Source organism: Hypomesus transpacificus, unplaced genomic scaffold (assembly GCF_021917145.1).
Source record: "Hypomesus transpacificus isolate Combined female unplaced genomic scaffold, fHypTra1 scaffold_201, whole genome shotgun sequence".
Taxonomy (NCBI): Eukaryota; Metazoa; Chordata; class Actinopteri; order Osmeriformes; family Osmeridae; genus Hypomesus; species Hypomesus transpacificus.
Genome location: NW_025813742.1, coordinates 147,663 through 173,495, shown reverse-complemented (window position 1 = coordinate 173,495; position 25,833 = coordinate 147,663). Strand labels below are relative to the sequence as shown.

The 25,833-nt window shown below is 47.5% G+C and overlaps 1 protein-coding gene across 1 annotated transcript in view; it reads right to left on the bottom strand.

Annotated features, from left to right (window-relative positions):
- LOC124489729 (unconventional myosin-VIIa-like) overlaps nt 1-20,889 on the bottom strand; it is a 30,302-nt gene extending 9,413 nt beyond the window's left edge. Inside the window, exons 1-27 of the mRNA XM_047052129.1 lie at nt 20,849-20,889; nt 16,235-16,302; nt 14,148-14,261; nt 13,679-13,831; nt 11,132-11,316; nt 10,547-10,668; nt 9,621-9,763; nt 9,239-9,352; nt 8,743-8,896; nt 8,576-8,652; nt 8,334-8,453; nt 7,899-8,041; nt 7,449-7,659; nt 6,872-7,007; nt 6,561-6,667; nt 5,043-5,180; nt 4,175-4,333; nt 3,846-3,938; nt 3,630-3,724; nt 3,350-3,434; nt 2,818-3,036; nt 2,135-2,452; nt 1,808-2,011; nt 1,350-1,541; nt 975-1,043; nt 714-841; nt 28-154 (exon numbers count right to left, since the gene is read on the bottom strand). Of these exons, the coding sequence (XP_046908085.1) occupies nt 28-154; nt 714-841; nt 975-1,043; nt 1,350-1,541; nt 1,808-2,011; nt 2,135-2,452; nt 2,818-3,036; nt 3,350-3,434; nt 3,630-3,724; nt 3,846-3,938; nt 4,175-4,333; nt 5,043-5,180; nt 6,561-6,667; nt 6,872-7,007; nt 7,449-7,659; nt 7,899-8,041; nt 8,334-8,453; nt 8,576-8,652; nt 8,743-8,896; nt 9,239-9,352; nt 9,621-9,763; nt 10,547-10,668; nt 11,132-11,316; nt 13,679-13,831; nt 14,148-14,261; nt 16,235-16,252 (3,624 nt within the window). The 5' untranslated portion in view covers nt 16,253-16,302; nt 20,849-20,889. The remainder of the gene's footprint in view (nt 1-27; nt 155-713; nt 842-974; nt 1,044-1,349; nt 1,542-1,807; nt 2,012-2,134; nt 2,453-2,817; nt 3,037-3,349; nt 3,435-3,629; nt 3,725-3,845; nt 3,939-4,174; nt 4,334-5,042; nt 5,181-6,560; nt 6,668-6,871; nt 7,008-7,448; nt 7,660-7,898; nt 8,042-8,333; nt 8,454-8,575; nt 8,653-8,742; nt 8,897-9,238; nt 9,353-9,620; nt 9,764-10,546; nt 10,669-11,131; nt 11,317-13,678; nt 13,832-14,147; nt 14,262-16,234; nt 16,303-20,848) is intronic.
- Nucleotides 20,890-25,833: the final 4,944 nt, after the last annotated feature.

The following is a 25,833-nucleotide window of genomic DNA, read 5'->3' as shown; positions in this document are numbered from 1 at the left end:
AAGGCTGGGGGACGAGGCTCCTCTTACTTTGACAAACTTCTCGGACGGTGCGAAGCAGCCCACGCAGAGAGACAGCAGGATCCAGCCCCGGGCATGGCTGCTCTTCGACGGGTTCTGGCTCAGCTGCTTACAGATCTGACAGTAGATCTCATCCCTGTGACAGACAGGGCCGCCGGCCAATCACAGATCAAATCAGATCAAATGAATCTAGTCAGAACGAGGACTGCGACTGATTGCCTGATCACGACACGTGTAAGGACAGCCTGCCAACCGTGGTTCCGGTAGAGAGACGCATGTGTCAATGTGTGACAGTATTTTCACCCATTCAAATTGAATCTACTTCCCTTTTACACACTATATTTCACGTACAGTAAAGATAGATAGCCTTTGGCTGTCCTCAGAAGTAATTCTGAGTTTAGGATTCTAAGTTCTTTATGTTCGTAGTGAAATATCATCCATTACTATTATATATATAGTATTTGAATTTACATTTAGTTTAGCAGACGCTCTTATCCAAAGCGACTCACAGTAAGTATAGGGACATTCCCCCCGAGGCAAGTAGGGTGAAGTGCCTTGCCCAAGGACACAACGAAATTTGCACAACCGGAAATCGAACCAGCAACCTTCGGATTACTAGCCCAATTCCCTAACCGCTCAGCCACCTAACTCCCTTGTGGCTGAGTGGTAGCTGTGAGTGTCACCCAGCTGTTCACCTGAGAGCTGGTCTGAGGATGCCGTTGCCGATGATGAAGTGGAGTTTCTCCAGGTTGGAGGTGGGCCGGTCTTCCAGCATGCTGTTTCCCTGTAGGCTGTAATCGCCGTCAGTCAATCGTCTGGCCACCTATGGGAGAAGGGGGTAGGAGCCAAAAATAAAGACGTACATTAAGAAAATATTTTTTATAATAAAATCATATTTATTTGTTTTATTTAATCCATCCTGGTCAAGGAAAACAAGGTTGAAGAAGGAGCCCCACCTCTTCTGTAATCTTGGATTTCCTTTTGAGGGTGAGTGAGATCAGCTTGTGTCTCACGCTGTTCTTCTTCTGCATGTCGACGGTGTTCTGGAGAGGGAGATCAGAGCCCTGCGAGGGACGAGTCACGTCGGGAAGAGGTTTGATCAGGTTCAGAAATATCTCATCACCACTCCACACTCCCTCCTTCCATCAGAGATCTTTCTATTTTGTTTCTTTCTTGAAATGCGCAACTTGCATTCACTTGTCGTCCTAGTCCTACAATGCTTCAAATTCACCTCCCCCCCCCCTACCCTCCCTCCCTCCCCTCTGCCTCCACCTGCAGCTCTCTCTTGTAGGTCCTCTTCCCCCCCCCCCCTCCCTCACCTCTGCCTCCACTTGCAGCTCCCTCACCTCTGCCTCCACTTGCAGCTCCTGCAGCTCTCTCTTGTAGGTCCTCTTCCCCAGCGTCTCGTAGATCTTGGTCATGACGGGGATCTTGTCGCTGCCGTCGCTGATGGCCAGCTGGTACTTGGGCTCGGGAAGATCTCCCATGAACCTCAGCACCGTGATCCACACCGCCAACGCAGCCTGGAGGGGGAGGGGAGGGATGGAGGGATGATTGATAGAGAGTTAAAGGTTGAAGGAGACTTCAGGAAGGTCGAGTGGGCTGGCTTTGCCCTTCTTCCAACGAATGCCCTTCCAATCTCACCAACCAATGAACTCCAGCCTGAAAGTTCCCCTGCGAGAACTGCTTGGTTCCTCCATTGCTAACACAACATACTCTGTCACAACGAGTTCCTCGGCCTCGTTAGAGGTCGGTCGTGTGGCCGGGGGGGGTCAAAGGTCACACTCACCAGCTGGTCCCCCTCATCCTCGTGGAAGAGCAGCGGTTGTTTGAGCGGCCGGCGTGCGTAGGTGTACGTGGCGGTGCTCTGGAAGTAGGTGGCGGCGAACTTGGAGAACTTGTACTCTGATAGGTCCTCCCCCTCGTCGTCAGGAAGAGGCGGGGCCTCAGGCTCCTCCTCCACGTCGTCGCCCTGGGGGGCATTCTCCAGGTCCTGATTGGATGAGAACTCACTTCAGAAAACACATACCGTCCATACATGTCGATTTTGCGGCGTCCGCGCAAAACGGCGAGAATCCGCCATCTCTGTCACACGCTCTCGCTCCCAGCCAATCACCTCGAAGCCGGACGGCCCCTGCCCTTCCTGATTGGGCAGCGCGCTGCTGTTCCCCAGGAAGCCGAACATCTTGTCCACCATGTCGCAGTGATCCACCGGCTGCAGCCTCTCCCTCTCCACCTGCTCCACCAGCTCCTTCTTGCGCCTCGCCTCCTCCCGCGCCTCCCTCTCCCGCTCCTCCTCCCGCAGGGCCAGCTGGGCCAGACGCTCCTGGTGGTTCCTCTCCGCCTCTAGCTTGGCCCGCCGCGCCGTCATCTGGTTCCTCAGACCCTCCTCCTCCGCCAGGCGTTGCCGCTCTGCCTCCAGCCTGCGACGGTGCTGCGGGGGAGGGGTGGAGAGAGGAGGGGTGGAAGGGTGGAGGGGTGGAGAGAGGAGGGGTGGAGGGAGGAGGGGTGGAGGGAAGGGGTGAAGTGGAGGGGTGGAGAGAGGAAGGGTAGGGAGAGGGGTGGAGAGAGGAGGGGTGGAGAGAGGAGGGAGCAAAGGTTGAGGAGGAAAAAGTGAGGCGACGAAACACCCCGACTAGTCGAGCTGAGACAGCAGTAGCTTCAGACTGTCCTCCGCCCCTGAAACACTGGACCTGTGTCTGCTGCAAACTAAACTCTGAAGCAGCTCTGACCCTCCCTCTCTCTGACAGGAAACCCCTCCCCCCTCCGTCTCTACCGCCCCCCCCCCCGGAGCCTCACCTCCTCCTTCAGCCTGTGGCAGAGCCTACGTGCGATCATGCCCCGGGAGAACGCCTGGATGGTGAGCACGGCGCGCAGACGCCTCCAGAAGGCCTGCCGCACCAGGAAACCACGGCAGCGGGCCTGGAGGTGAGTGACGCGGTGCCTGGCCAATCGGTAGCTCAGGAGGAGCTTCCTCGACCTATAGAGGGCTTGGAGACGCAGGAAACCCACCCGCATCTGGAGCGAAGGGGGACAGGAGTCACTGGCCAGTTTGAAGGGCAACAAAATTTGTTTTATACACAACACAGAAAGATGTTACTGTCTGTTTATAACAGACAGTATATATTTATAAAATAACAATGCATGGCATATGTACTCAAGAGTACCAGTTTCAAATACAATAGCTCTTCAGGAAAATTTGTGGAAATATATATACATAATCTTTTTTTGTTTTAACAGTCATCCATGGAGGGGGGGGGTGGTTTGTGAGCCGAGGAGGATGAACAGCAGGAAATGGAGTGTCAGTAACCATGGACACAGAGGAACTCACGGCGCTGTAGTTCTTCCTGCACTGATAACCCCTCCAGATCTTTTGAATCAGGGTGACTGCCCTCCGGACCCTCAGGAAGTTAGCTCTGGGCAGACACACGGGAAGAAGCTGTCACTCTGGTGCCTATCATATGGTCACACATGGTTCTCTCTCTCTTTCTCTCTCTCTCGCTGTCTCTCTCTCGCTGTCTCTCTCTCGCTGTCTCTCTCTCGCTGTCTCTCTCTCGCTGTCTCTCTCTTTCTGTCTCTCTCTCTCCCTCTCTCTCTCCCTCTCTCCTCACCTGTCCTTGACTCCCCGTACGGCCTTCTGGATGAGGATGACCTTGTCAGTGATGACCTTGTCCCTCTGGATCTCCAGCTGCATGTCGTGGTGATCCTGACAGGAGAACACCAGCTCGTCACGTCGTGAACACAGTACATTTCACTTCCCACTTGCTCAAGTGTTCTGGGAGACAGCTCGTCCCTAACGCGGCTGCAGGTCAAACCAGCGCTCTCACCTTGAGGAAGGTCTTCGTCTTCCCAATTTGCCAATCGTCCTCTCGTCCGAGGACCGCCTCCATGATCCGTTGGCAGGTCCCCCTAAGGTCCTCCTATGAGAGAGACTCAAGGTTTGAGTGACAGCTCTCTGAGCAAATAGCTTCAAGGCCCACTAGTCCTCCCATAGCAAAAAGGGAGGGGAGATGGGCTTGGGGCTTGCAAGTAAAAAAATATATATATTTCTCTCCCAGAGAAAAGAGTTGGAGACCGACTCTCTATTGGACGACATGGTGAGAACACTAAGTGCCCGAGCCAGCCAATAGCTGCCCAGGACAGAGTTACAGCTCACCTGTTTATAGGCGGGTTTGAGGCCGGGCATTAGGACTCTGTAGCGGTCTACAAACTCAGCGAAGGTGTAGCGTATGGGATAGCCGGCTCGGCGGATACGAATGGTCTCCATCATCCCAGAGTATCGTAGCTGCCGCACACACAGACCCCTGTCAAAGAGCTGGGCACAGAGACACACCCCTTCAAACACAGAGACACACCCCTTCAGACAGAGACACACCCCTTCAAGCACAGAGACACACCCCTTCAAACACAGAGACACACCCCTTCAGACACAGAGACACACCCCTTCAGACAGAGAGACACACCCCTTCAGACACAGAGACACACCCCTTCAGACAGAGACACACCCCTTCAGACACAGAGACACACCCCTTCAGACACAGAGACACACCCCTTCAGACAGAGACACACCCCTTCAGACACAGAGACACACCCCTTCAGACACAGAGACACACCCCTTCAGACACAGAGACACACCCCTTCAGACACAGAGACACACCCCTTCAGACAGAGACACACCCCTTCAGACAGAGACACACCCCTTCAAACACAGAGACACACCCCTTCAAACACAGAGACACACCCCTTCAGACAGAGACACACCCCTTCAGACAGAGACACACCCCTTCAGACAGAGAGACACCCCTTCAAACACAGACACACACCCCTTCAGACAGAGACACACCCCTTCAGACACAGAGACACACCCCTTCAGGCACAGAGACACACCCCTTCAGGCACAGAGACACACCCCTTCAGACAGAGACACACCCCTTCAGACAGAGACACACCCCTTCAGACACAGAGACACACCCCTTCAGACACAGAGACACACCCCTTCAGACACACACACACACAGGCCTCACCAGAGGTTTCTTGAGCTCGTTGGGCTTGATGCATCGGACGAAGAAGGGCTGACACGCCCCCAGCGTCCTCATCAGCAGCTCCAGGGAGCGTTTGAACTGGCTGCTCAGGGTGGGAGAGCGCTTCCTGGTCTCAGCACCCTGCGGGGACAACACAGGGCCTTCATGTCTGACGACGTTCCTCTGACGTCCTGAGGGTTCCACTCAGCATGCGGAGGGTTCCCTGAGGGTTCCACTCATCATGGAGGGTTCCCTGAGGGTTCCACTCATCACGGAGGGCTCCCTGAGAGTTCCACTCAGCATGGAGGGTTCCCTGAGGGTTCCACTCATCATGGAGGGTTCCCTGAGAGTTCCACTCATCATGGAGGGTTCCCTGAGGGTTCCACTCATCATGGAGGATTCCCTGAGGGTTCCACTCAGCATGGAGGGTTCCCTGAGGGTTCCATTCAGTATGGAGGGTTCCCTGAGGGTTCCACTCATCATGGAGGGTTCCCTGAGGGTTCCACTCATCATGGAGGGTTCCCTGAGGGTTCCACTCATCATGGAGGGTTCCCTGAGGTGTGTGTGCGGCTTAGCGCCTCAGTCCAGAGGGACAATGGCACATGGGGTAACATACAGAGAACTAGAACACGCCTAAGCATGGACTCCTAAGCCCAGTCACACCACTTCTAATCACAGTGCCCAAGAAACAGATTAAATACTCTAAAAGGTGAAGATTACAACATCTGCTCGAAACATATAAATAACTTGCACACAAACCGTAATGCTACATGAATGTATTTAGAATACACAGAAGTAAGCAGAACTGCTCTTTAACAACAAGCGACCAGAACCCAGTTTTTCCACAATATTATTATTTTTTGTTTACAGTTACATCACGGTTTGTTTGAGACAGGAAGGAAAGAGGGGGTTCTAACGACTGGGCGCTGCGGTTCCACAGGAGACTGGAGGGAGGGACACGGGGCGAGCGGAGCGCTGCAGCGACGCTAACTTGGGGAGCAACATCAAGCTGGAAACACACCTGGCGGGCCTTAAGAGGAGGGGTGGCTGGAGGCTGGTAGCCACACAGAAACTGGGGCCACAGAGTGTGTGACGGTGCAAGATCAAAATGGAGCGGAGATGTTGAAAAAATAAATGAGAGGGAGGGAGGGAGGGAGGGAAAGAGGGAGAGAGGGAAATAGGGAGGGAGGGAAAGAGGGAGGGAGGGAAATAATAGGAGAGAGACAGGAAAGTGGAGAAGGAAAACATGAAAAAGAAAAAGGATATAGAAAGAAAGCAATGGATGGGAAAAAAAGAGGGGGGTAGAGAGAGAGGGAGACAGAGATAGGAAAAGAGGGACAGAGAGAGTATGTGATGAAAAGTGAGGACTATGAACAAGCCACAACACTTGGGAGCCTTGTGAGTCTCTCTGTGACTGCACCAAATCACTCCACCTGGTCCACAACTCTGTACTCAGCCAGCAAGCAGCGACCCTAAACTAAACACAGCTCACCGGACCTCTGACGCGACAAGCTCTCTCACCATGGCAACGTCCGCCTGGAAGATCTGTTTGATGAACTTGTTTTTGGACGAGTGGACCAGCTGGATGATGTCAGTGTGGAGGCTGTCCCTGTTCTTTTCAAGGAAGCCTGATTGGACGGAAGAAAGGTCAATCAGTCACAAAGAGCGTCTGATTGGATGGCGGAAATAAACGGATTAACGTTTGTGAGGTGATTAACAGAAGATGAACGTGCTTAAATCAGTGGATCCACTTGTGATTAAATAACACATTTACTTGTGACAGTTTTAAAATCAAAACCAGTGACTCAATCAATCAATGAATTAGCTTCCACCTCTGGTCTCGTAATGCACCACCCCAGCAAAGTGCTGGATGCCAAACTGAGTCTGATAGCTGTTCTTTGGAGGGATGTAGTTGATGTTGAGCTTGTGCTGAGAGTTGAGTTTGTTCAACATGGTGGCATCGGTTCCCTAGGAAACAGAAGACAAAACAAATCACATGCATGGAGGAACAAATCCTCTTTTACCTTACAAACATGGAGGAAGAAACCCTATTTTACCTTACAAACTAACAGAGAACATCCATTTTAATATATATATATATAAAAAAATATATATTTTTATATATTAAATATATATAGAGGAGTCAGATGGCTGAGCGGTGAGGGAGTCGGGCTAGTAATCAGAACGTTGCCGGATCGATTTCCCGCCGTGCCAAATGAAGTTGTGTCCTTGGGCAAGGCAGTTCACCCTACTTGCCTTGGGGGGAATGTCCCTGTATTTACTGTAAGTCGCTCTGGATAAGACCGTCTGCTAAATGTAAATGTAATATTTTGAAATATTTAAATCCAGGACTAGGCTCTATGCAGAGCTAGGTTCTCATATCAAAAGGCTCCTTTCCAGGATGTCTACCTTAGGGAACTTGCTCTCCTCGTCGATGAGGGAGATGATGTTCATGGGCTTGTTGGCGATCATATCCAGGGCGTCCTGGTTGTCGGTGAACTCGATGTGCTGCCAGTTGATGTGCTCCAGGTTATACTCCTCCTGCTCCAGCTTGAACACGTGACGCACGAAGAACTGCTGCAGGTTCTCGTTGGCGAAGTTGATGCACAGCTGCTCAAAACTGTAGAGGCAAGTGGAGGGGAGAGATGGTTAAAAAAATGAAAGAAAAAAACAGGGAGTCTATAGCTCAGTGGTTAGAGCATTTTCAGGTTTAAATCCACCCCTGTTCTGTGTTCTACGTCACTTTGTACCAAAGTGTCTGTTGATTAAACACATTGAACGATGATGATGAAGTTAAATATTAACTTCAGTGTGAGTCATTAGGAATTCATGAACCTAAGTGATTTGCAACTTGGATACCTGTTAATGTTGAAGTTCTCAAACCCGAAGATATCCAGCAAGCCTATGGACCTCCGTATGAGCTGGCTCTCACAGGACGGAGGTCTGAAGATGGCAGCGTTGATCTTCTCCACGATCCACACAAACAGCCTTCCATAGATCCCCTGGAAAAGGTTCGGTTAAAACGTTCAAAAGTCGACCTTTTCTGAGGGATTTTGTGAGACACAACCTACACCCAATGACAGGCTGTCCCTTTGTTTAGATGCGCATCTGCTCCCCTTAGCACTGACCATTTTGTACACTTTCGTTTTATTACCATATTGTCTTTTACTCTAAATTGTTGTTATTCTTGAGCAATGTAGCAACCGTCAAGAATTTCCTTCAGGATTAATAAAGTTGGATCTTCTCTTCCGGCAGGGAGAGGGAGGTGTGGGGGTGGGGGTTAAAGGTCGTCACCTTGACGAAGGCGTCCCTCACGTCCAGGCCCTGGACCATGCTGAGGGGAGTGGAGACGCTCTCTCCTCGGGTGATGAGGGTGCGAGAGGTCAGACAGGTCATCACATCCTTGGGGTTCACCTGCACACGGCAAACACAGCTTTAGTCCCTCTCCCCAAACACAGCTCTAGTCCCTCTCCCCAAACACAGCTCTAGCTCTAGACACACACACACACACACGCCCTCCCTCGTGGAAGACCCACCTCCATCAAGGAAGCGGCAGTAGACAGGTCAGGTGACCTCACCACCACACAGGCATCCAGGTTGTCATAGGTACGAGCTGTGAGAGGGAGAGGGACAGTTATGGCAGGAGGTGTGGCCTAGACAGACATCACATTCATGATTCCTGTTCTGATAAATATGCCCTCACCTTCATAGCGCATGTTGCCCATGTGCAATATGGCCGCCAGCAGCTTGCTGATCTCCCAGTTCTCCGTTTCAGAGAACATGAGGACCTTCATGGCCGACAGGATGCTGGAGTACTCTTTCAGGTCGTCACGAGTGTCGCACACCGTGCAGTTACCCTGGAGAAACAAAAACACACACTTTCACAGGTGGGCACACGCAATCTCTCTCTTTCTTTCCCTCTCTCTCACACACACACACAATCTTTCTCTCTCTCTCTCACACACACATGATCTCTCTCTTTCTCTCTCTCACACACACACACACACACAATCTCTCACTCTCTTTCTCTCTCTCTCTCACACACACACACAATCTCTCTCTCTCTCTCTCTCACACATACACACACACAATCTCTGTTACTCTCTCTCACACACACACAATCTCTCACTCTCTTTCTCTCTCTCTCACACACACACACACACAATCTCTCTCACTCTCACACACACACACACACACACCATGGTGAGGTAAGAGTAGTCGGTGGCGAGGCCCAGACCCAGCTTGGTCTTCAGCTCTGGGGCCATTCCTCTCAGCATGCAGTAGAAGATGTGGTAGTTCCTCTCATCAGCCGCCTTGACAAAGACAAGAATTCTCATCAGTATTACTTGTATTAATATAGGACCAGTCTCACACCCAAATCATCTAAAACACATGAACTATGACCTTTAAATGTTATTTACAAATATACATCTATGACATTAACATTCACATGACAGAACTGGATCTGTGTACAGTATGTGGTGTGTATCTGTGTGTATCTGTGTGTCCTTGAGGCTAACCAAAATATAGAAGGGAAGATGAAACGACGAAACAGTTGGAGGGCAGAAAACGGTGTTTCACCTGTCGGCAGACTCTGGACTTCTCCAGCAAGTACTGCTCCACCTTGGCCCCTTCGATGGCTCCTCTCTTGTTGAAGTGGATGTCGATGTATTTGCCGAAACGGCTGGAGTTGTCGTTCCGGATGGTTTTGGCGTTGCCGAACGCTGTATGGGCGAGGACAAACATAAGATCCGAGAATGTCCTTGCCTTTAACGTCTGAGGTTTGAGTCAAACCTTAGAGAGTTACTGTGTAAGCGGAGCCCTCCTTGTTAAACTAGACACATCGCTGCTGGTATTGATTCGTTTCCTCAGCAGTCAACATTCATTTCCGGGAAGCGTCTGAACGTGAGATTGGGGCATTGCACAAGCAAGAACACAGGGAACTGAAGCTACATAGGCATTAACTCCAGGTATAGCCTTGAACCAGAGGCAGGATGTTGTTGTACAGCCATACATGCAAACGCTCACACAAATCCAAAAATGACTGGACAATGCCAACAAGACAGAGGTCTATTCGAAGCTTGCAATCTGAAGCTCAATTCTCAGCTCTGCATGAAGTCAAAAATTAAAGATGATCAGTGTGCTGGTGCTGGTGCAGTGTGAGGTGGGGTCTGTCTGGTGGAGGTGGGGTCTGTCTGGTGGAGGTGGGGTCCGTCTGGTGGAGGTGGGGTCTGTCTGGTGGAGGTGGGGTCTGTCTGGTGGAGGTGGGGTCTGTCTGGTGGAGGTGGGGTCCGTCTGGTGGAGGTGGGGTCTGTCTGGTGGAGGTGGGGTCCGTCTGGTGGAGGTGGGGTCTGTCTGGTGGAGGTGGGGTCTGTCTGGTGGAGGTGGGGTCCGTCTGGTGGAGGTGGGGTCTGTCTGGTGGAGGTGGGGTCCGTCTGGTGGAGGTGGGGTCTGTCTGGTGGAGGTGGGGTCTGTCTGGTGGAGGTGGGGTCTGTCTGGGGTCTCACCTTCCAGGATGGGGTTGGCTTCCAGCACCTGTTGTTCTATCCAGGAGTGCTGCCCGCTGATAGCAGCCAAGAACTGGAGGATCAGCTTGGTGCTTTCAGTCTTCCCAGCTCCTGACTCACCGCTGGGGACACACACAGAAAGACAGACAGACACACCATCAGAGACCAGCCTTGTCTGGAGGAACAGGACATCCATCAGGATCTGAATGTGAGACATGTCGGTATACGAGCTGTTAAAGTTCACTAGTTACAGAGTTTGTTTTTGTTATTACATTAACCTCAATTTAACCAGGTTAAAAATGTGATTTTACAGGAGTGTCCTTGCCAAAATGGACGTCAGCCAACAAAAGCTAATTTGAAACACAACAAAGCAAATTACAGCAACCAAATCATCCAGAACCAATAAATAACCTCTGCAGCATTTTTTTAAAGATTCACAGTTTTAAAAGCACTGACAAGTTTGGAAAACAGCTTGTGTCGTTAGAGAAAAAAATAACACACACACAATAAAATAGGGCAGTAGTATAGTTGTCTTTGTAGATGATGTCCATAACCTGCACAGTTGAAACACAACACACACAACACCTGATGATGCAGCACTGGTCCTTGTTGTTCCTCTGCATGTTGAAGTAGCAGTTGTCTGCTATAGCGAAGATGTGGGGAGGCATCTCTCCTATCTTCTTGTTGGTGTACAGGCGGATGTGATCCGGGGTGTAGATGGGCAGCAACTGGTAGGGGTTCACTGCCACCAGGATTGACCCTGTGTACGTCTGCAGAGGTCAAGAGGTTACAAGTCAGATATGGAGTGGTCAGGAAGGGGAAAAGGCACTTTGACCATGGTTGTTTGACCATGTGCTCCATTTAATATGATTTCAGCCACTACAACAACGGCTGATATGTTGTCCTTTTATGTCGTATTATTTTGTGTTATCCAAATTTCCAAATAACCGTTTGATAGTGTACATATGCACGGTATCTATGTATGTTAAATGTATGTCAAGTCAGTAGCCTTCCACTCTGGTGTGAAAGGCCAAATGAGTAACGACCCATGGGGTCGTTCTGATAACGATCATTCATTTGAACCAGGTGTGCTCAGTCAGGGAAACATCTAGAACAGGGGTGTCAAACTCATTTCGCATCGTGGGCCACATACGGCCTAGGGAGATGTCAAGTGGGCCGGACCATTAAAATTATACCATACTCTGCTATAAATAACCAAAATATCATGTCTTTCTTCTGTGTTATCTAGTTTAATTGATATAAAGACCATATCGTATAAAGTCCGTCCAACCGCTTTAACAAGTAATGATCTCTTCGGTGGTGTAGTTGGTTAAAGCGTTGTACGACTACATGTTGTTAATGCGAATCTGGGATCCCAAGTTCGCGCCCCAGTCCAGTGAATCTCGTACGATATTCTTTAACTTTTACTGTGAGAAAATGACATAATTCTAAAGGCCTACGGATGTATCACAACATTTTAATGTGTGAGCACTAATATCAGATCAAAATGAACACATGTAGCCTTAATTAAATATTGAATAACGTAGGGTAGTCTACCGTCGGAGACAACCACTACACCTCATTCAGCCAGTTTAAACGGCTGCTAGATGACGCTGTTCATTTTCAAAGCGCCGATAGTTCGGCTCTTTGGGCCGGCACAATCCGGAAGAAACCACCAAAGCTTTACAAGGCATCGTTCGCCCATCCCTAGTAGAGACCAAGGTATTAATTGATACCGTCTGCTGTTTTCAGTCTGTCTCAGTGATGCGGCTTGTCTTCTGCTCTGATGGAAAGAGTGCGCCCCTTAGCGGATAATCCATGAATTGCAGCGAATTAAAAATATTAATTCCATGTCTTTTATGCATTTTTTCCACTTTCAAATTATCCTGCGGGCCTGATCGAACCTCCTTGGGGGCCGGTTCCGGCCCGCGGGCCGTATGTTTGACACCCCTGATCTAGAAGGACAATGAGCCCTGAGGACCAATTACTACTAGACCCAAAGACTACTGTGTTAAGTCATTTCTGGCGTGTTATGTTATCTAAATAATAGTTTGATCATCTTTTTTTTCATAAAATAAATTAAAATACTAAATATTTCAGTGGTACAACGGCTCAGTATCTAATCAAACAGACTTGTCTTGAAATGTGGTCATGTTTAATTTCATTAAATGGCTTTGATTCCGAGTAGCGTCAGACTTTAATTTCAAAATCAATTTCGCTCACTACCTTTAATCATGTGCTTTTAACAATGACCTGGACAACGACTCCATATTTAATCATCCGTCAAAGCCGATGGTGTTTCATCCATTCATACATACAGGACATTATCATCATCAAAATCATCATTATCATCATCATCGCGCTACATTTTCAAAGTGCATGTTAGAAACACAAATCCAAAGCGTGACTACAGCAGACGTGATCGCCGTCAGCAGGGGGAGGAAGATAAACAGGCAGAAGCTACACGTACAGCCATGTTAGCTTTCTGCACACACGACAGGGGCAAGGCTATGCTCTCTTTACTCACCCGTCCACCGCAATTTGTCTAAACAGAGAAATGGGATGAGAGGGAGAGGGAGAGGAGGGTCGAAGAGGATGAGGCAACAGAAGGAGAGAACACAACAGCTGTAGTTTGACGAGGAAGCACACACGGGAGGGCTGGATCATATCGTATTTGAAACGATTTCAAATACTTTGAATGTTTGCTTGAGTGTCTTGTCACATGGGGGATGTTTGAAGTTTGGGTCAAGACATGCCATTATTTTGTCCCCTTTGCACCAGGCAAGATCAATCAAGCACAGATACAGCGCTGTGTTTCAAATGACATTTCAAAGTCTTTGAAACGACCCCGATCTGGAAAGTGCGATTACAGCTATGACACAAACATGTAAATCCACATTCATGACTCCAAGAGATGCTCGTCAACACACACGTAACTAGGGACTCGTAACTAGGGACTCGGCTACAAGAGGGCATATCAATTTGGCTTGTACATTGAGTGGGGACAAAAACATTTTATCACCCTATATCTCACCCCAACCCCTGTGCTTTGCCGATAATTATCGATAAGGACGTATCTCTACTGTTCGTCCACAAACCTATGCGCATGTTAGGCTACAGATCCAGACTCACATAGATGACCCGCTCGTTGTAGCGTATGAGAAGGTTCCGGAGGATGCCGGCCTCGTTGAGATCTCCCAGGCGGATCATGTCCTCCACCCCCTGGATGGAAGTGGGGTGCATGGGCTTGATGTGGGTGGCGTTCTGGGGGGAGATCCAGTGTTCCTGGGTGGGGACGAACAGCTAACCATCAGGCCCCGTTTCCCAGACATGAATTAAGATCCTAAAGTAAGAATTCCATGAAGATCTCCATGAAAATGAAAATGCTTTCAGGTTAGAACTTGGCTCAATCCATGTCTGGCCTTGGTGTTAAATACTAAACAGAAAAAAAACATTCAACATTTCTTTAACTGTTATCGTCTTGGTAACGAGGTTGTATCTCTGTAACAGTTTACACTTTGAGCGATTCAAGTCCTTTAAACCAATTACTCAATGAATCAGAAGTTCTAGTGAAATGAACGTCTCGTCGTCAAGATCTTACCCTGCCCTCGTCGTCCAGCACCTGGATCTGTCCCGAGTCGCATAGCTTGACCACCGCTCCCACGGGAACGTCAAACTCCTGTCCCGTTTTGAGGTCCAACCAGACATAGTCTCCCTGGAAGCGAACCACAGCGGTCAGACACTACAACCACAACAGATGCAGGCACACTGACTGTTCTCTAATAGGAACTAAGTGGTGACTAAGATTACAGTTTTTTTTTTACTTTTTTGAGTTTGTGTCCTCTGAGGAGAAAGTGTGTTAGCTCAGATTCCATAGAGAAAGGATGAGTGATGTCCTCTGGTCTGACGCATAGCCTCGGACAACAGCTCTCTCGGCTGAGGAAAAGGGAATGTCTCTGCTCTAGTGGTGTTGGGGAACTGTGTGGAAATTGCCCTTGGCTTCATCATATCGATTTTTCTCATTCGGCGATCGATGGATTTGCGTTTCTTTGGGGGAGAGCTGTGATCTGACCCGTTTACCCGTATGATCAATGAGACTCTAGCATGAAGGATTGTAGCAAACCGTGATCGGATCAATCTGCCAATATCATTCAGTAGCAAGGACAACATCGGTTCATTAGCTTCTATTACCTGATAAATCAACTCTAATCCGAACCCTAACCCGTTTAAACTGACAGACATCTGCTATAAACAGAGAAGTGCCCTATTCAACTCATGACATAATCAACCCAGAGTTTTTTGTTGCCTCGCCAACCAGTAATCTGGATTCGTATACTGGAGGTTATTTCTAACCATCGTGATTAAACCTTGATCTGCAGCATCAGCTTCGTAGTCAGCAGTGTACTGGAACGATTTATCCAAACTGTGAGGTAACACCCATCAACCACCAAGCTCAGCTTCAGCAAGAGTTTGAGGTAAATCTTCTAAACAATTTTGTTAGGTTCACCATGGGTATCGTTATGTAGGTGTGAAATATGCCAGGCATTTGAGCTTGCCAGTGGAACTAGGACGGCAAAGGCTTAGCCTGGTCCGACTGCGGACTCCACGAAGAGTTTAAGTGACCTTTCACCTTTCGTCACTAAAACTGTTGCTAGGGGAGGAGGGTGCAGTTTAGGGAGATGGACTGTTGTCGGGGGCGGAGCTTCAACCCTGACGATGAAAACAGCGGACCCAGGAAATAGTCTCCAGCCAGAGAATGGGCTTTGTCACATCTGACTGTTAAGCTGCGGTTGTTGTTGTTGTGTGAGCGAGCTGGATGCAGGCCAGGCTGGTGTCTTTAGGCCTGTCACCAGCCACAATAACTGTTTCCAACCTGGACTCTGGGCCCTTGTCTCAAATCTTGTTAGATAAAGTGATCGCTGTGTCAGAGGGATATTTTTTGGGTTTGGCGTGTGTCACAACGGGTCTCAAATCACGTGTCTCGCCTTCCAGGAAGTCTTTCAGACAGACTGACCGCAGTTGACCAGGCAGGATCAATCAAAGGGATGTGAAAAATGATTTCTCAGAAAGTAGCTGAGAACCCCCCCCCCCCCAAAAAAAGCTACCGAAAGTAGCTCCAACCAAATCTAAAACCCAAGGCATTAAAGAGGCTTTGCCGGTCTCGCCCTAACCGCAAATGGCCCTGACATCGCTCTCGGATCTCCACCACCCATCCAGCCTACGTTCCAGCTGGAGTTGGGCGCTGGAGCACTGAGCTTTGTGATAAGTTATTGATTGCCTGCTAGAGAGTATTAAAGGGAGAATGAGGTCATCTCCTATATTTAGCATGGCTGTGCACCAGTGCTTAGATGCCACCGTGCCCTCTGATTGGTCCAGGCGGCTCGACCTGAGACATCGCACGGCGCACGGCTGCGATGGTTCCGTGAAGGTGCCCATTGTGGTGTTCTTAACAAGGTGCTACTCTCATTAGCATTTAAATTAAACAGTCTCAGCCAGAAAAGGTCATAGCCTACACTGCATGTGTGTGTGTGTGCGTGGGAGTGTGTGTGTGTCTGATGTGCGTGCAGGCGTACGTGTGTGCGCATAAGTGTGTGTGTGTGCAGAGAGAGGGCAAAGGGCAGGGATTGGTCAGAAAATCAAGGTTGAACTGCTAGTCCCTTTCACACAGCCAGACGTTAGAGGATGTACCTGTTGCAGAATGACCATGGTTCAACTTCAGGGTGAGCACAGGACATCAGATAACTCCATACGAGGACCTGCAACAGGACAAAAACAAACACCAAATTCAGACAAGAACTAAAACATTTAGGTAAAAGATTCAGAGTCAAAGTGCAGGCAGGATGTGAACCTTTCAGAGAGTAACAACAACAAAAAGTTGGATGTTAGATTTCAGGAAAGGCAGAAAACATTGTCTAATAATGAAACTAATAACAATATGTTTACATGACAGACGCTTTCATGTATTCAATACAGAGGAGGAGATTCAAACTCAAGTTCTGGCTCCGCCCCCCTGTGATGAACATACATCTAGAGAAGTCAGGTTGCGTCTTAATGTACAGGGATACCCCCCCTCCAGGGGTCTGTGTAGACAGCAGCTGTCCCCAGTCTCAGAGCTTCCAGCTGGGATCCAGGGAGAGGTGGAGACCCCCAAAACCGTCTGAGCCCCTTCGGAATCCCACTTTAATCAAGATGGAATTAGAGACATCAACCTATGGATTTTTACTGCCACAAAGCCAGTAGTACTGTGGTTTAGTTGTCTTGGATTAAGTCCATAGCCTGTATGGTGGAAACACATACATACACATACACACACACACACACACACACACACACACACACACACACACACACACACTGCTAAATATAGAGACCAACCCCACCTCTCACAGCCCTAAAATTGTCCAGACTTCCTCCCATTGTCGGAAAAAATGTTTCAGTCAAAAACAAATCAGAACTTATCAGCCATATTTGACTCTGAACGCCCCAAATCATCCCTTTGTGTGTCTTTCTACAATGAACACAAAAGCCAATAACATCACGGAGATCCATCCCATAACAAGATAGAGGAGAGGATAGAGGACCCAAGGAAGTGATTAGGTCTATCAACTGTTGCTAGGGCAACCACCTCTGTCTTTCATTGGCTACAATGCTACCCAGCCAGCTCATAGAAACCGCAAATGAGGGAGTCTAAATTATAAACAGCAATAAAATACCCTGTTTGTTTAGCAGACGCTTTTTATCCAAAGCAGCCATACAGAGGAGAGGATTCAAAAGTGCAAGCGTTTGATCTGCAGTCAAATGCTCTAACCACTAAGCCCTCCAGAAGTGTTATTTGTTAAACTATACAGAACTACGTTCTTCTAACAAACCCCACACTGAAAAACAACATCATATGGCAAAGTCTAGCTTTAAACGATTCAGACCAGACAGACCTGGGGTCAGGTGAGTAAGGGGAGAGGAGGGGGGATGGGGTTGGAAGAGGGGGAGGAGGGGAGGGGGGGAGGGGGGAGGATGGGAAGGGAAAACGGGTCTAGGGGGTTGCTTCTGGACCTTAAGGGCTTATTCAGATTCCTGGGACTAATCCCTATGCTTAGTCTCTCTGCCTGCTTACATACAGACCATGGTTTGATAAGGCTGCTCGATGGTTTCCCCCCCACACACACACACGTGGAACTCTCCATCAGACATCACAATGATCGTCCTGTGACCGTGCAAAGCACTTACGGCTCCAAAGCTTCCTTGCTACCATAGAAAAAGAAGCGTGAACAATTCTCAGATTGATTCAGTTGTTTTTTATAACTGGCCTTACTTTCTATTGGCACAACTAAAAGCAGTTAGGAAATTGTAAAAGGTTTCTAGACAATGTTACAAGGGGTGAATGTTGTATACCCCGACGCAAAACTGCATTTGGGAAGTCATAATTTTCTTGCACTGCTATGACTCAATGGAATACTCTGCCAACAGACATGATTTCATGTAGAACTCCCCATGCCTTCTCACATATTGCAAAGTATTGGCTACTGTCAAGACAAGAGTGTTCACATTTATGAATGTTTGACCTATCTTCTTGAATCTGCTTCCATGTTTTTATTGATCTATTTCATACATTGTATCTATCATTATTGGCCTTGTTCTGTTATTTACCTAATAATTTATTTTCTCTTCAAATTCTTTTTTTCTTCCTATACACATTTTTCGATGTACCATTCCATCAACCTGCCAAGGGACTACAGGTGGAAAATAACAATCAGCTGGAACCTGGCTCAATGCATATTCTCTTGTTGTACAAGATCAATGTTTTATTGTGGGCTGTCCCTGTCTTGAAATAAATAAATAAATACCTACATCCTAAATAATCAATTTTGACCGGCGAACAGCACAATATACTAAACGCACTAGGCTGCAGCCTCCCAGCTTTCTCCGTGTGATATCTGGACACGGGCATCGCCTCACAGATGCTGCCCATCCTGTCTGTTTTAAAACAGATCCAGGACCTCTCCAGGAACAGGAAGAGGAAGGACAAACTTCTGGGATGATCGAACAGGGCTGGTTGAGTCAGCCTCGGATGGACCTCTGCCATTTGAGGAACATATGGCACCGTCATGGCCCTCTTACCCTCACCCCACACCCCCCACCCTCTCACCCCCCACCCTCTCACCCCCCACCCTCTCCATATTTTGCGGACTAATGTAGAGATTCACTGTACTCAACCAGTCTTCTCAGCCCTGGTCCTTGGAGACCCACTGTCCCGCGTGCGTTAGATGTTTCCCTGCACCAACACACCTGGTTCAAATGAACGCGTCGTTATCAAGCTCAGCAGGAACCTAATGCGAAGAGGGAAACATCTAAAACCTCTCCAGACTTCTGTGAAATCAAAGTTAAACGACTGCCTCTACTGGACGAATCCCAGGCCGAACACCTTACATTTGATAGCTGTGGAACTGTGTGATGCGTAATCTAATGTGATTATCTCCGCTGTAGCTGCCCAGGGCAGCCTCCCAACCTGCAGGCTCCGCTCCGCCTCCCACCAGACTGAGCCTCTTAATGGGAGCCGCGGGGGGTCAATCTGCAGACGCACACCGTCACAGACCTCGTCTAAGGACGCCAGGGACCAATCACAACAACCCGAGCCAACGGCTGGTGTCAGGGGAGGAACGTTCTCTCCTGTCAACCACGGCGGAGAGACACGCGTCCGGTAAAACCTCCACCTTCATCTGAATTTCTCGACGACATTCCGTCTTGCTATCCTCAAGGAAATCGCTGATCTGTCATAATTGGATTGGTACCCGCACGGTATAGGGGACGTACTGTAAGCACTGTTCTACCCATTCATGCACGAGAGATCAGAGATTACCTCAAGGTGGGAAGGAAGGTGAAAGTAGAAGGATGGGACCCCTCACTAGGGCCAAACGTCGTTCAAAGACGTTCAAAATTCGTCCCGTGTCGGATACAAAAATCTACCCTGCGCTGTGTTCTTGAATACCTCTCCACGCATACATGTAGTCATACACCAGACCTAGACTTTTATTCTCTGCATGCTATCCTTCAACAACGCAACTAAGTATTTTCCTGACTTTCCCCCCATAACTTTCTCCAATATAATTTTCATTAAAGTGCATTTTTAAACCAACATGGTGGAGTGAGCATCGAAACTCCCTCTCTCATCTGTTCCCACAGTCCACTGTACTGAACGCCCTAATCTTGACCTCACATGCATCCAGCCAACACACACACACACACACCACTGCTAAGACTGCATTGCACAGCATACCAAGTGCCATGGGAGGGATTAGAATCAGTAATTCTGTATGGCTTCATTGGGATTGAACAGCTAATCTGCATGTGTATGTGTGCTGCTTAATACTACTTGAGTTGGGATGCCAGGAGGTATATAGGTATGTATGTCAATTATGACTCACATGGCAAGGATACCGCACACACACAGAGCATAATGAAATCCACAAAGTACCTATGGTAAAGAACCATAAAACTCTATTTCGTTTCTAGAGTTTAATTTGAAGACAAGTTACCTGTATATTTTTCACCAAAATAGCAATACGATATCTTTAAACCAAAGTAGGTTTTCCTCCGAATCACGTAAAATTAACCATCTGTAGGATTGATCATAACCTTTTATATTGTGGTCCTTTAAAATGTGTTCAACTAAGTATCAATACACTTTATACCAGCTATCAACCAACCCTAATACCAGGACATTCCTGTACTCGCTCACCAGTAAAGGTTTGACTGTTTGTAGAAAACGTATTTCTGCTCAGCAATTATAAGTCATCCACATAGGTCCACTGAAAATACGTTTGCAGAGTCCAGTGACATTCTGATGTTTTTTTCTGATCATACTTTAACTTCAACAGGAAAGTTCCATGTTGCGTACCAGGGGGAACAGAGCAGACACGGATCTTTCCAAGGCATTTACTAAATGATACAAAACAGATCACTCCAAAGAGCAATTAAAAACAGACAGTCCCCTCCAAAAAACTGACGTATTTTGGCCTTCCTAAAAATAACTGACGTGCGATTCTGAAGGATCAGTCGACACCTCACATGTTCACTCACATCCACGCACACAAACCAACACACACGTAGCTTCATCCCGTCACTTTAAGTATGTATAATGGTCCCTTTAGTAGACTGGCACGGAGAGTGGAGCGTGGCGGGGGGAGAGAAGTAAGAGGCTTTGGGTTAAAGCTTTGGTAGAGAAGCAACACCCAGGCCTGGGAGAGCTAAAGCCTCGGCCCCCGGTCGAACCACCCTCCAGCCGGCCGCACGGCCCACCACACTCACCCCTCAGGACCCGGGTTCTCCCTCTGCTTCCTCGTGGCTCGTTCTCCCCTCGAGATCTGCGGAGAACCGTAAAAAGAAAACCGAAGAGAGAACCGGGGAACCGAACGCAGCAGGAGTTCCTCTCTTCTGTGTGTGTCGGCCTTCAATTCCTCTCACTCTCTCTCTCTCTCTCTCTCTCTCTCTCTCTCTCTCTCTACCTGTCACATGCAACTTCTTCTCCCCCGCCTCCTTTCTTTTCTTCTTCTGTCACTCTGTTTACCTGAGGTTCCTGTTGTCACTTGGCATCCGGTGGAGGACTGACTCTCTGGTAGCTCTCTCTCATTCAGCCACTCATCCTTATTAGATGAGAGGCGGGCTTAAGGCCCAGGCTCAGAGACCAGGAGGCTTAGAAGAGAGGGGGGAGCAGAGAGGAGTGTGTGTGTGTGTGTTGGGGAGGGTGGGAGGGGTCAGGGGGTAGGGTTGGTCCATGCAGAAGGAAGACACACAGTGGGTCTACAGGAGCTTGCGTACACTGATACACAGCTAGTCTTTCCATCCTAACTCACCAGGATTCTTCCCCCACTGTGGTCTATTGTTCACGGAGAAGGTCAACCTGCTATTTTGAAGACGTGAGCGTGGGTCTGTTGCATTTGTAGCACGTAGGCAAAGTCGGCGTACAAAGAGTATGCTTGTGTTGTGTATGTTTACGGTATGTGTTTACAGAAGGGTTTGAAGATTTCTACAAATGGTTTTACAGTTTAGGGCCCCAAACAAGCACTGCACTGCAACACATGCAAAATTGCACTACAATTTTAGCCTTAAGAAAGGAACTTTGAGCACGCTTTTACTCCATTACATTGTTTAAGGTGTTTAAATGAAACGTTTAAATGTTTAAAAGGGATAAAGCTTCCTTGTTTATTTCAAAGTCATGCCACAAGTTGACATAAATACAAAAGAAAAATAAATAATTTGAGATCATAACTATAAAATAACCACAGTGTAAACCGAGAACATAACCAAACAAACACAGAATGAAACAAAACGCAAATCGAGAGAAAATAAACTCACAAACACACAGTATATAAGATAACTCTGATGTCTAGCTATCCGTAAACCGATCAGCTTGAAACACAAGGTTAACTAGATATATAAAATGAACAAGAGTATAAAATACTGATAAAAGATACCTGTTATAAAGATGTTTGTATCTTCTTGTGTCACCATGCAGTATATTCCAGTCTTAAGTTCATAAACATCAGCATAAAAGTACAAGGGAAACACAAGCTTTTTCATTGAGTGTGTAAGACTGAATAAAATGTCAATGACAAAAATACAGAAAGTGTCACCTGACTTGTAAATGCCACCCAGTCTATATAATGCTATTGTAAGGATAACTTAACACCTGGCATAACTGTTTCTGAAATCCCAAAACCATTCCATGTCATACTGACACATGCAGCAGTGTGCAAAGGGATGAGATACTAGTTCAAAAACTAACCAAAGTTGTTGCACCATGTTGATATTTGTCTAAAGCCGATCAATACAGAACATACAATGTGTAGTAGCACAGGTTTTAAAATCAAATACACACTCCCATCTGTAACACAAAAGTTTAGATCATTTTTTTCATTTAGTCATTCGTTGATATAATATTCACAATATTCCACATGTTGGTACAGACTACTGGCTGAATAGTGTCATTTGACCCTTCTCTCAAATACAATATATCTTGCCTTTGACATAAATAACGTAAGAAATATATTTACATCTAAATTTGTGTCCAGCAGTCGGCTAAATTGCCAGCATTCCAGGTGTTGCCACTTTCATTGACATGTGATCTTGCTAAAATACCATCCTGAAATACTTAGTCAGACTTGGTTATTGTAAAATGCATGCAAGAATGCAAAATAAGCCTGTAAACCACATACAGTACTGAAAGTAGCAACAACCTCTTGCTCCGGCTCGTTTAAACACTTCAGAAAAAAATCGAACCAAACGTCGTTCGCTGATTTAAAGTCATTTGCTACATGTGTTGGCATTATAAATCTAGAACGGGTCAAGTTATTCGGGTTCCCACAGCATTCAGATGTGCAGTGTCCTAAAAACTCTGACGTCATGGGCCATCAGAGAGATACATATTAACCACAAACAGGCAGACAAATCAGTGTCGATGATCCTACCCATCGGATTCACTGCAATACCTTGATGTGGCGCTGGTTTGCAATGGACATTGTTACACTTTTGGCAAACGATAAGAAGGTGCTATGGCAATGCAACAAAACCACAAACTTCATGATACATACATAAATAAGGAAAAATAGGAAAGAAAAACTAAACTAAGTTCATGAAAGTCTAAAAAACTCACATGATCCCAACTTATCTTCCACCAAATGGTGGCAGCACTTATCGTTCTAACTGAACGGTGTATGTCTCACCTACTCTAATTACATTTATTTGGCAGCTATGTGGCAAATACCGGCACAACAAAGCTAAAATAAAATGGTAAACAGTCAATGATGTGGTCAAACGATCGTAATTATAAGTGCGAGTTTATAAGGGACATCGACACAGTTTCATAAAGGTGCTTCGTAGTTGGGAAAACGGGTTTCATGTCAATCCAAAAGCCTGTGTTAACTACCCACAACGCCCCTGGTCAGACTGAATGGTTGCTGCCAGGACTTACCAAGTCCTGGCAGCAACCAATGAATGCCCTTGGCTCTGTGATGCCCCGCCCATTTGTTGGCACTATTCTTTCTCATCGCTGCAAACCACCTGTCGTTCTTTATCAATCTTACTTTTGGTTTGTTACCTCTCGATTAGCAGTCTCTCTTCTACCTACACTTTTTTATTTTTTTTTTTACACTTTTTAGTTGTCAGACACAGATCAACAGAGTGACTACAAGAAGTGACAATTTAAACAGCTCTTAAATATAAACAATTAATGCTAGACGGTCAGTACTGTTGCCGTACGTTGTCAAGAACCGTAAGAGACTACAATTAGATTGATATGATTCTGACATGAGGCGCCATATTGTAAACATGCTGTAGCATAACACTACCATTTCCAAGACTTTTTGTTTAGAAATTATAACGATACGTTTTAACAATATAATACAAGGCCATGGATATAGAAAACAATCCATGCAATACACACATACACATTTAATAAACATATATACAATTAAATTGTATATAGTCATGAATACCATGAAACGTGGTTCAAGTAATGCAAATTTGGCGCTGAAACTAAAATGAGTAAAAAGTCCCTAAATTTTCGATTGAGAGATCGATTTGTTCGATGCTCTCCGCATTACATTCAAAAGAAACGTCTCAGGAAATAGCTTCAACTAACACGATTCCGTATTTTTTTCATCAATGAATGACTGTTGAAAATAAGATGTAAACAATAATGGTCAAAAAGACACTGAACCCATGTGAAATTTTAACTATGGTACGAGAACCATAGCAGTACGAGATACACACCACAGTTATCAAACTCACGACAGAAAGGTCTGATTGCACTTTTGAAGAAAACATATTCTGCATGGTGAACTGTTATTTTGAAGGCTTGCCGGAGTCAGATATAACCCAGCCGTAAAGCAGGTCAAAAGAGATAGCGACATAAGCCAAGTTAGAAATGGGATTGAAACCAGTGATAGTTTTGTATGCATTGATGCTCTGTCTGTCTGTCTGTCTCTGTCTCTCTCTCTCTCTGTTAATCCGTCTCTGTCTGTCTCTGTCTGTCTCTCTCTGTCTCTCTCTCTCTCTGTCTCTCTGTCTCTCTCTGTCTCTCTCTGTCTCTCTCTGTCTCTCTGTGGATGCCATTCGGACCATGAGGAAACCTTTAGAACCGATAGTTTCCATGGAGACAGGGCCAGCACCCAGTGTATGGCACAGGTTCTTGTTTTGGCAGGAGTTGGCAGCCAGATGTCCTGCTTTCCTCTTCCAGTCTCGTCCTTCATCCTTCCGTGCGGTTACACCCAGGTTAGGGTTAGGGAGGTGCAAGGTGCATCTCTAAAGGCCTGGTTTCTGCTCCAAAGCACCTTACGTATGTCACATGTTCTCCCCGACACACACACGCCAGCACACAAACGCACAGCACACACACACGTAAAGGCCTAGTGATCACCTTTAAGCACCACTATCACTTGCAGACACACACACACACACAAACACACCTGGATCATGCCACCAATAAATAGATATACGCACACAACTGCAGTCTCTTCCGGGTCACATGACAAGAGTCGAAGGCCTCAAGGTCACATGACAAGTCAGAGGAAGTGTCAGGCAGTGGCGTTGCCGTTAGTGATGACGTCGTGGCACAGGGTGTGGTGGCTCGGTGCTGGGAGAATGTGGGAGGGGGGAAGAGGGGAGGGAGGAGGGGGGCTGGTCCATCTTTGGTCCTGTAAAGCACTTGTTCATGGCAGAGGGGAGCAGAGACTCCACACTCCATGGGGGGGGGGGGGGGGGCAGGGGGGCAGTGGCGAGGGAGGGGGGAGGAGGGAGGGGGTTCGTATCAAAGGCAGAGTGGGAGGATGCGTGGAGCAGGAAGAAGTCTTTAGCCATGCTGCTTTAGAAATCGTCCATGGCAACTGGTGAAAGCACAGTCCAAAAGTTGAGGCGGGGGGGGGGGGGGGGGGGAGGGTCTAGGGGTCAAGGGGTCAAGGCTACACGAGCACCGAAAAACACCAGCGCTCACATAGTAGAGAAAAGATTGTGGCCTCAGTTTGTTCTGTGATAACTTGACCGGTATAAAGTGACACATCATGCTGCAAAGCATGATGGGATGGGGGTGGTGGTGGGGGGGTAGGAAGAAGGCGCCTGGAATCCCCAGACGACAGTTTGGAGTAATCGCTGTTCACAATGAGACACGGGTGCAGCTGTCCTTCAGAGACACGTGCCAAGATGACATGCATGTCTGTCTGGTGCTGAAATGAAGCAGTCTTCAACCATGAAGCAGGATAACACACTGAGGAGGGAGGGAGGGAGGGAGGGAGGGAGGG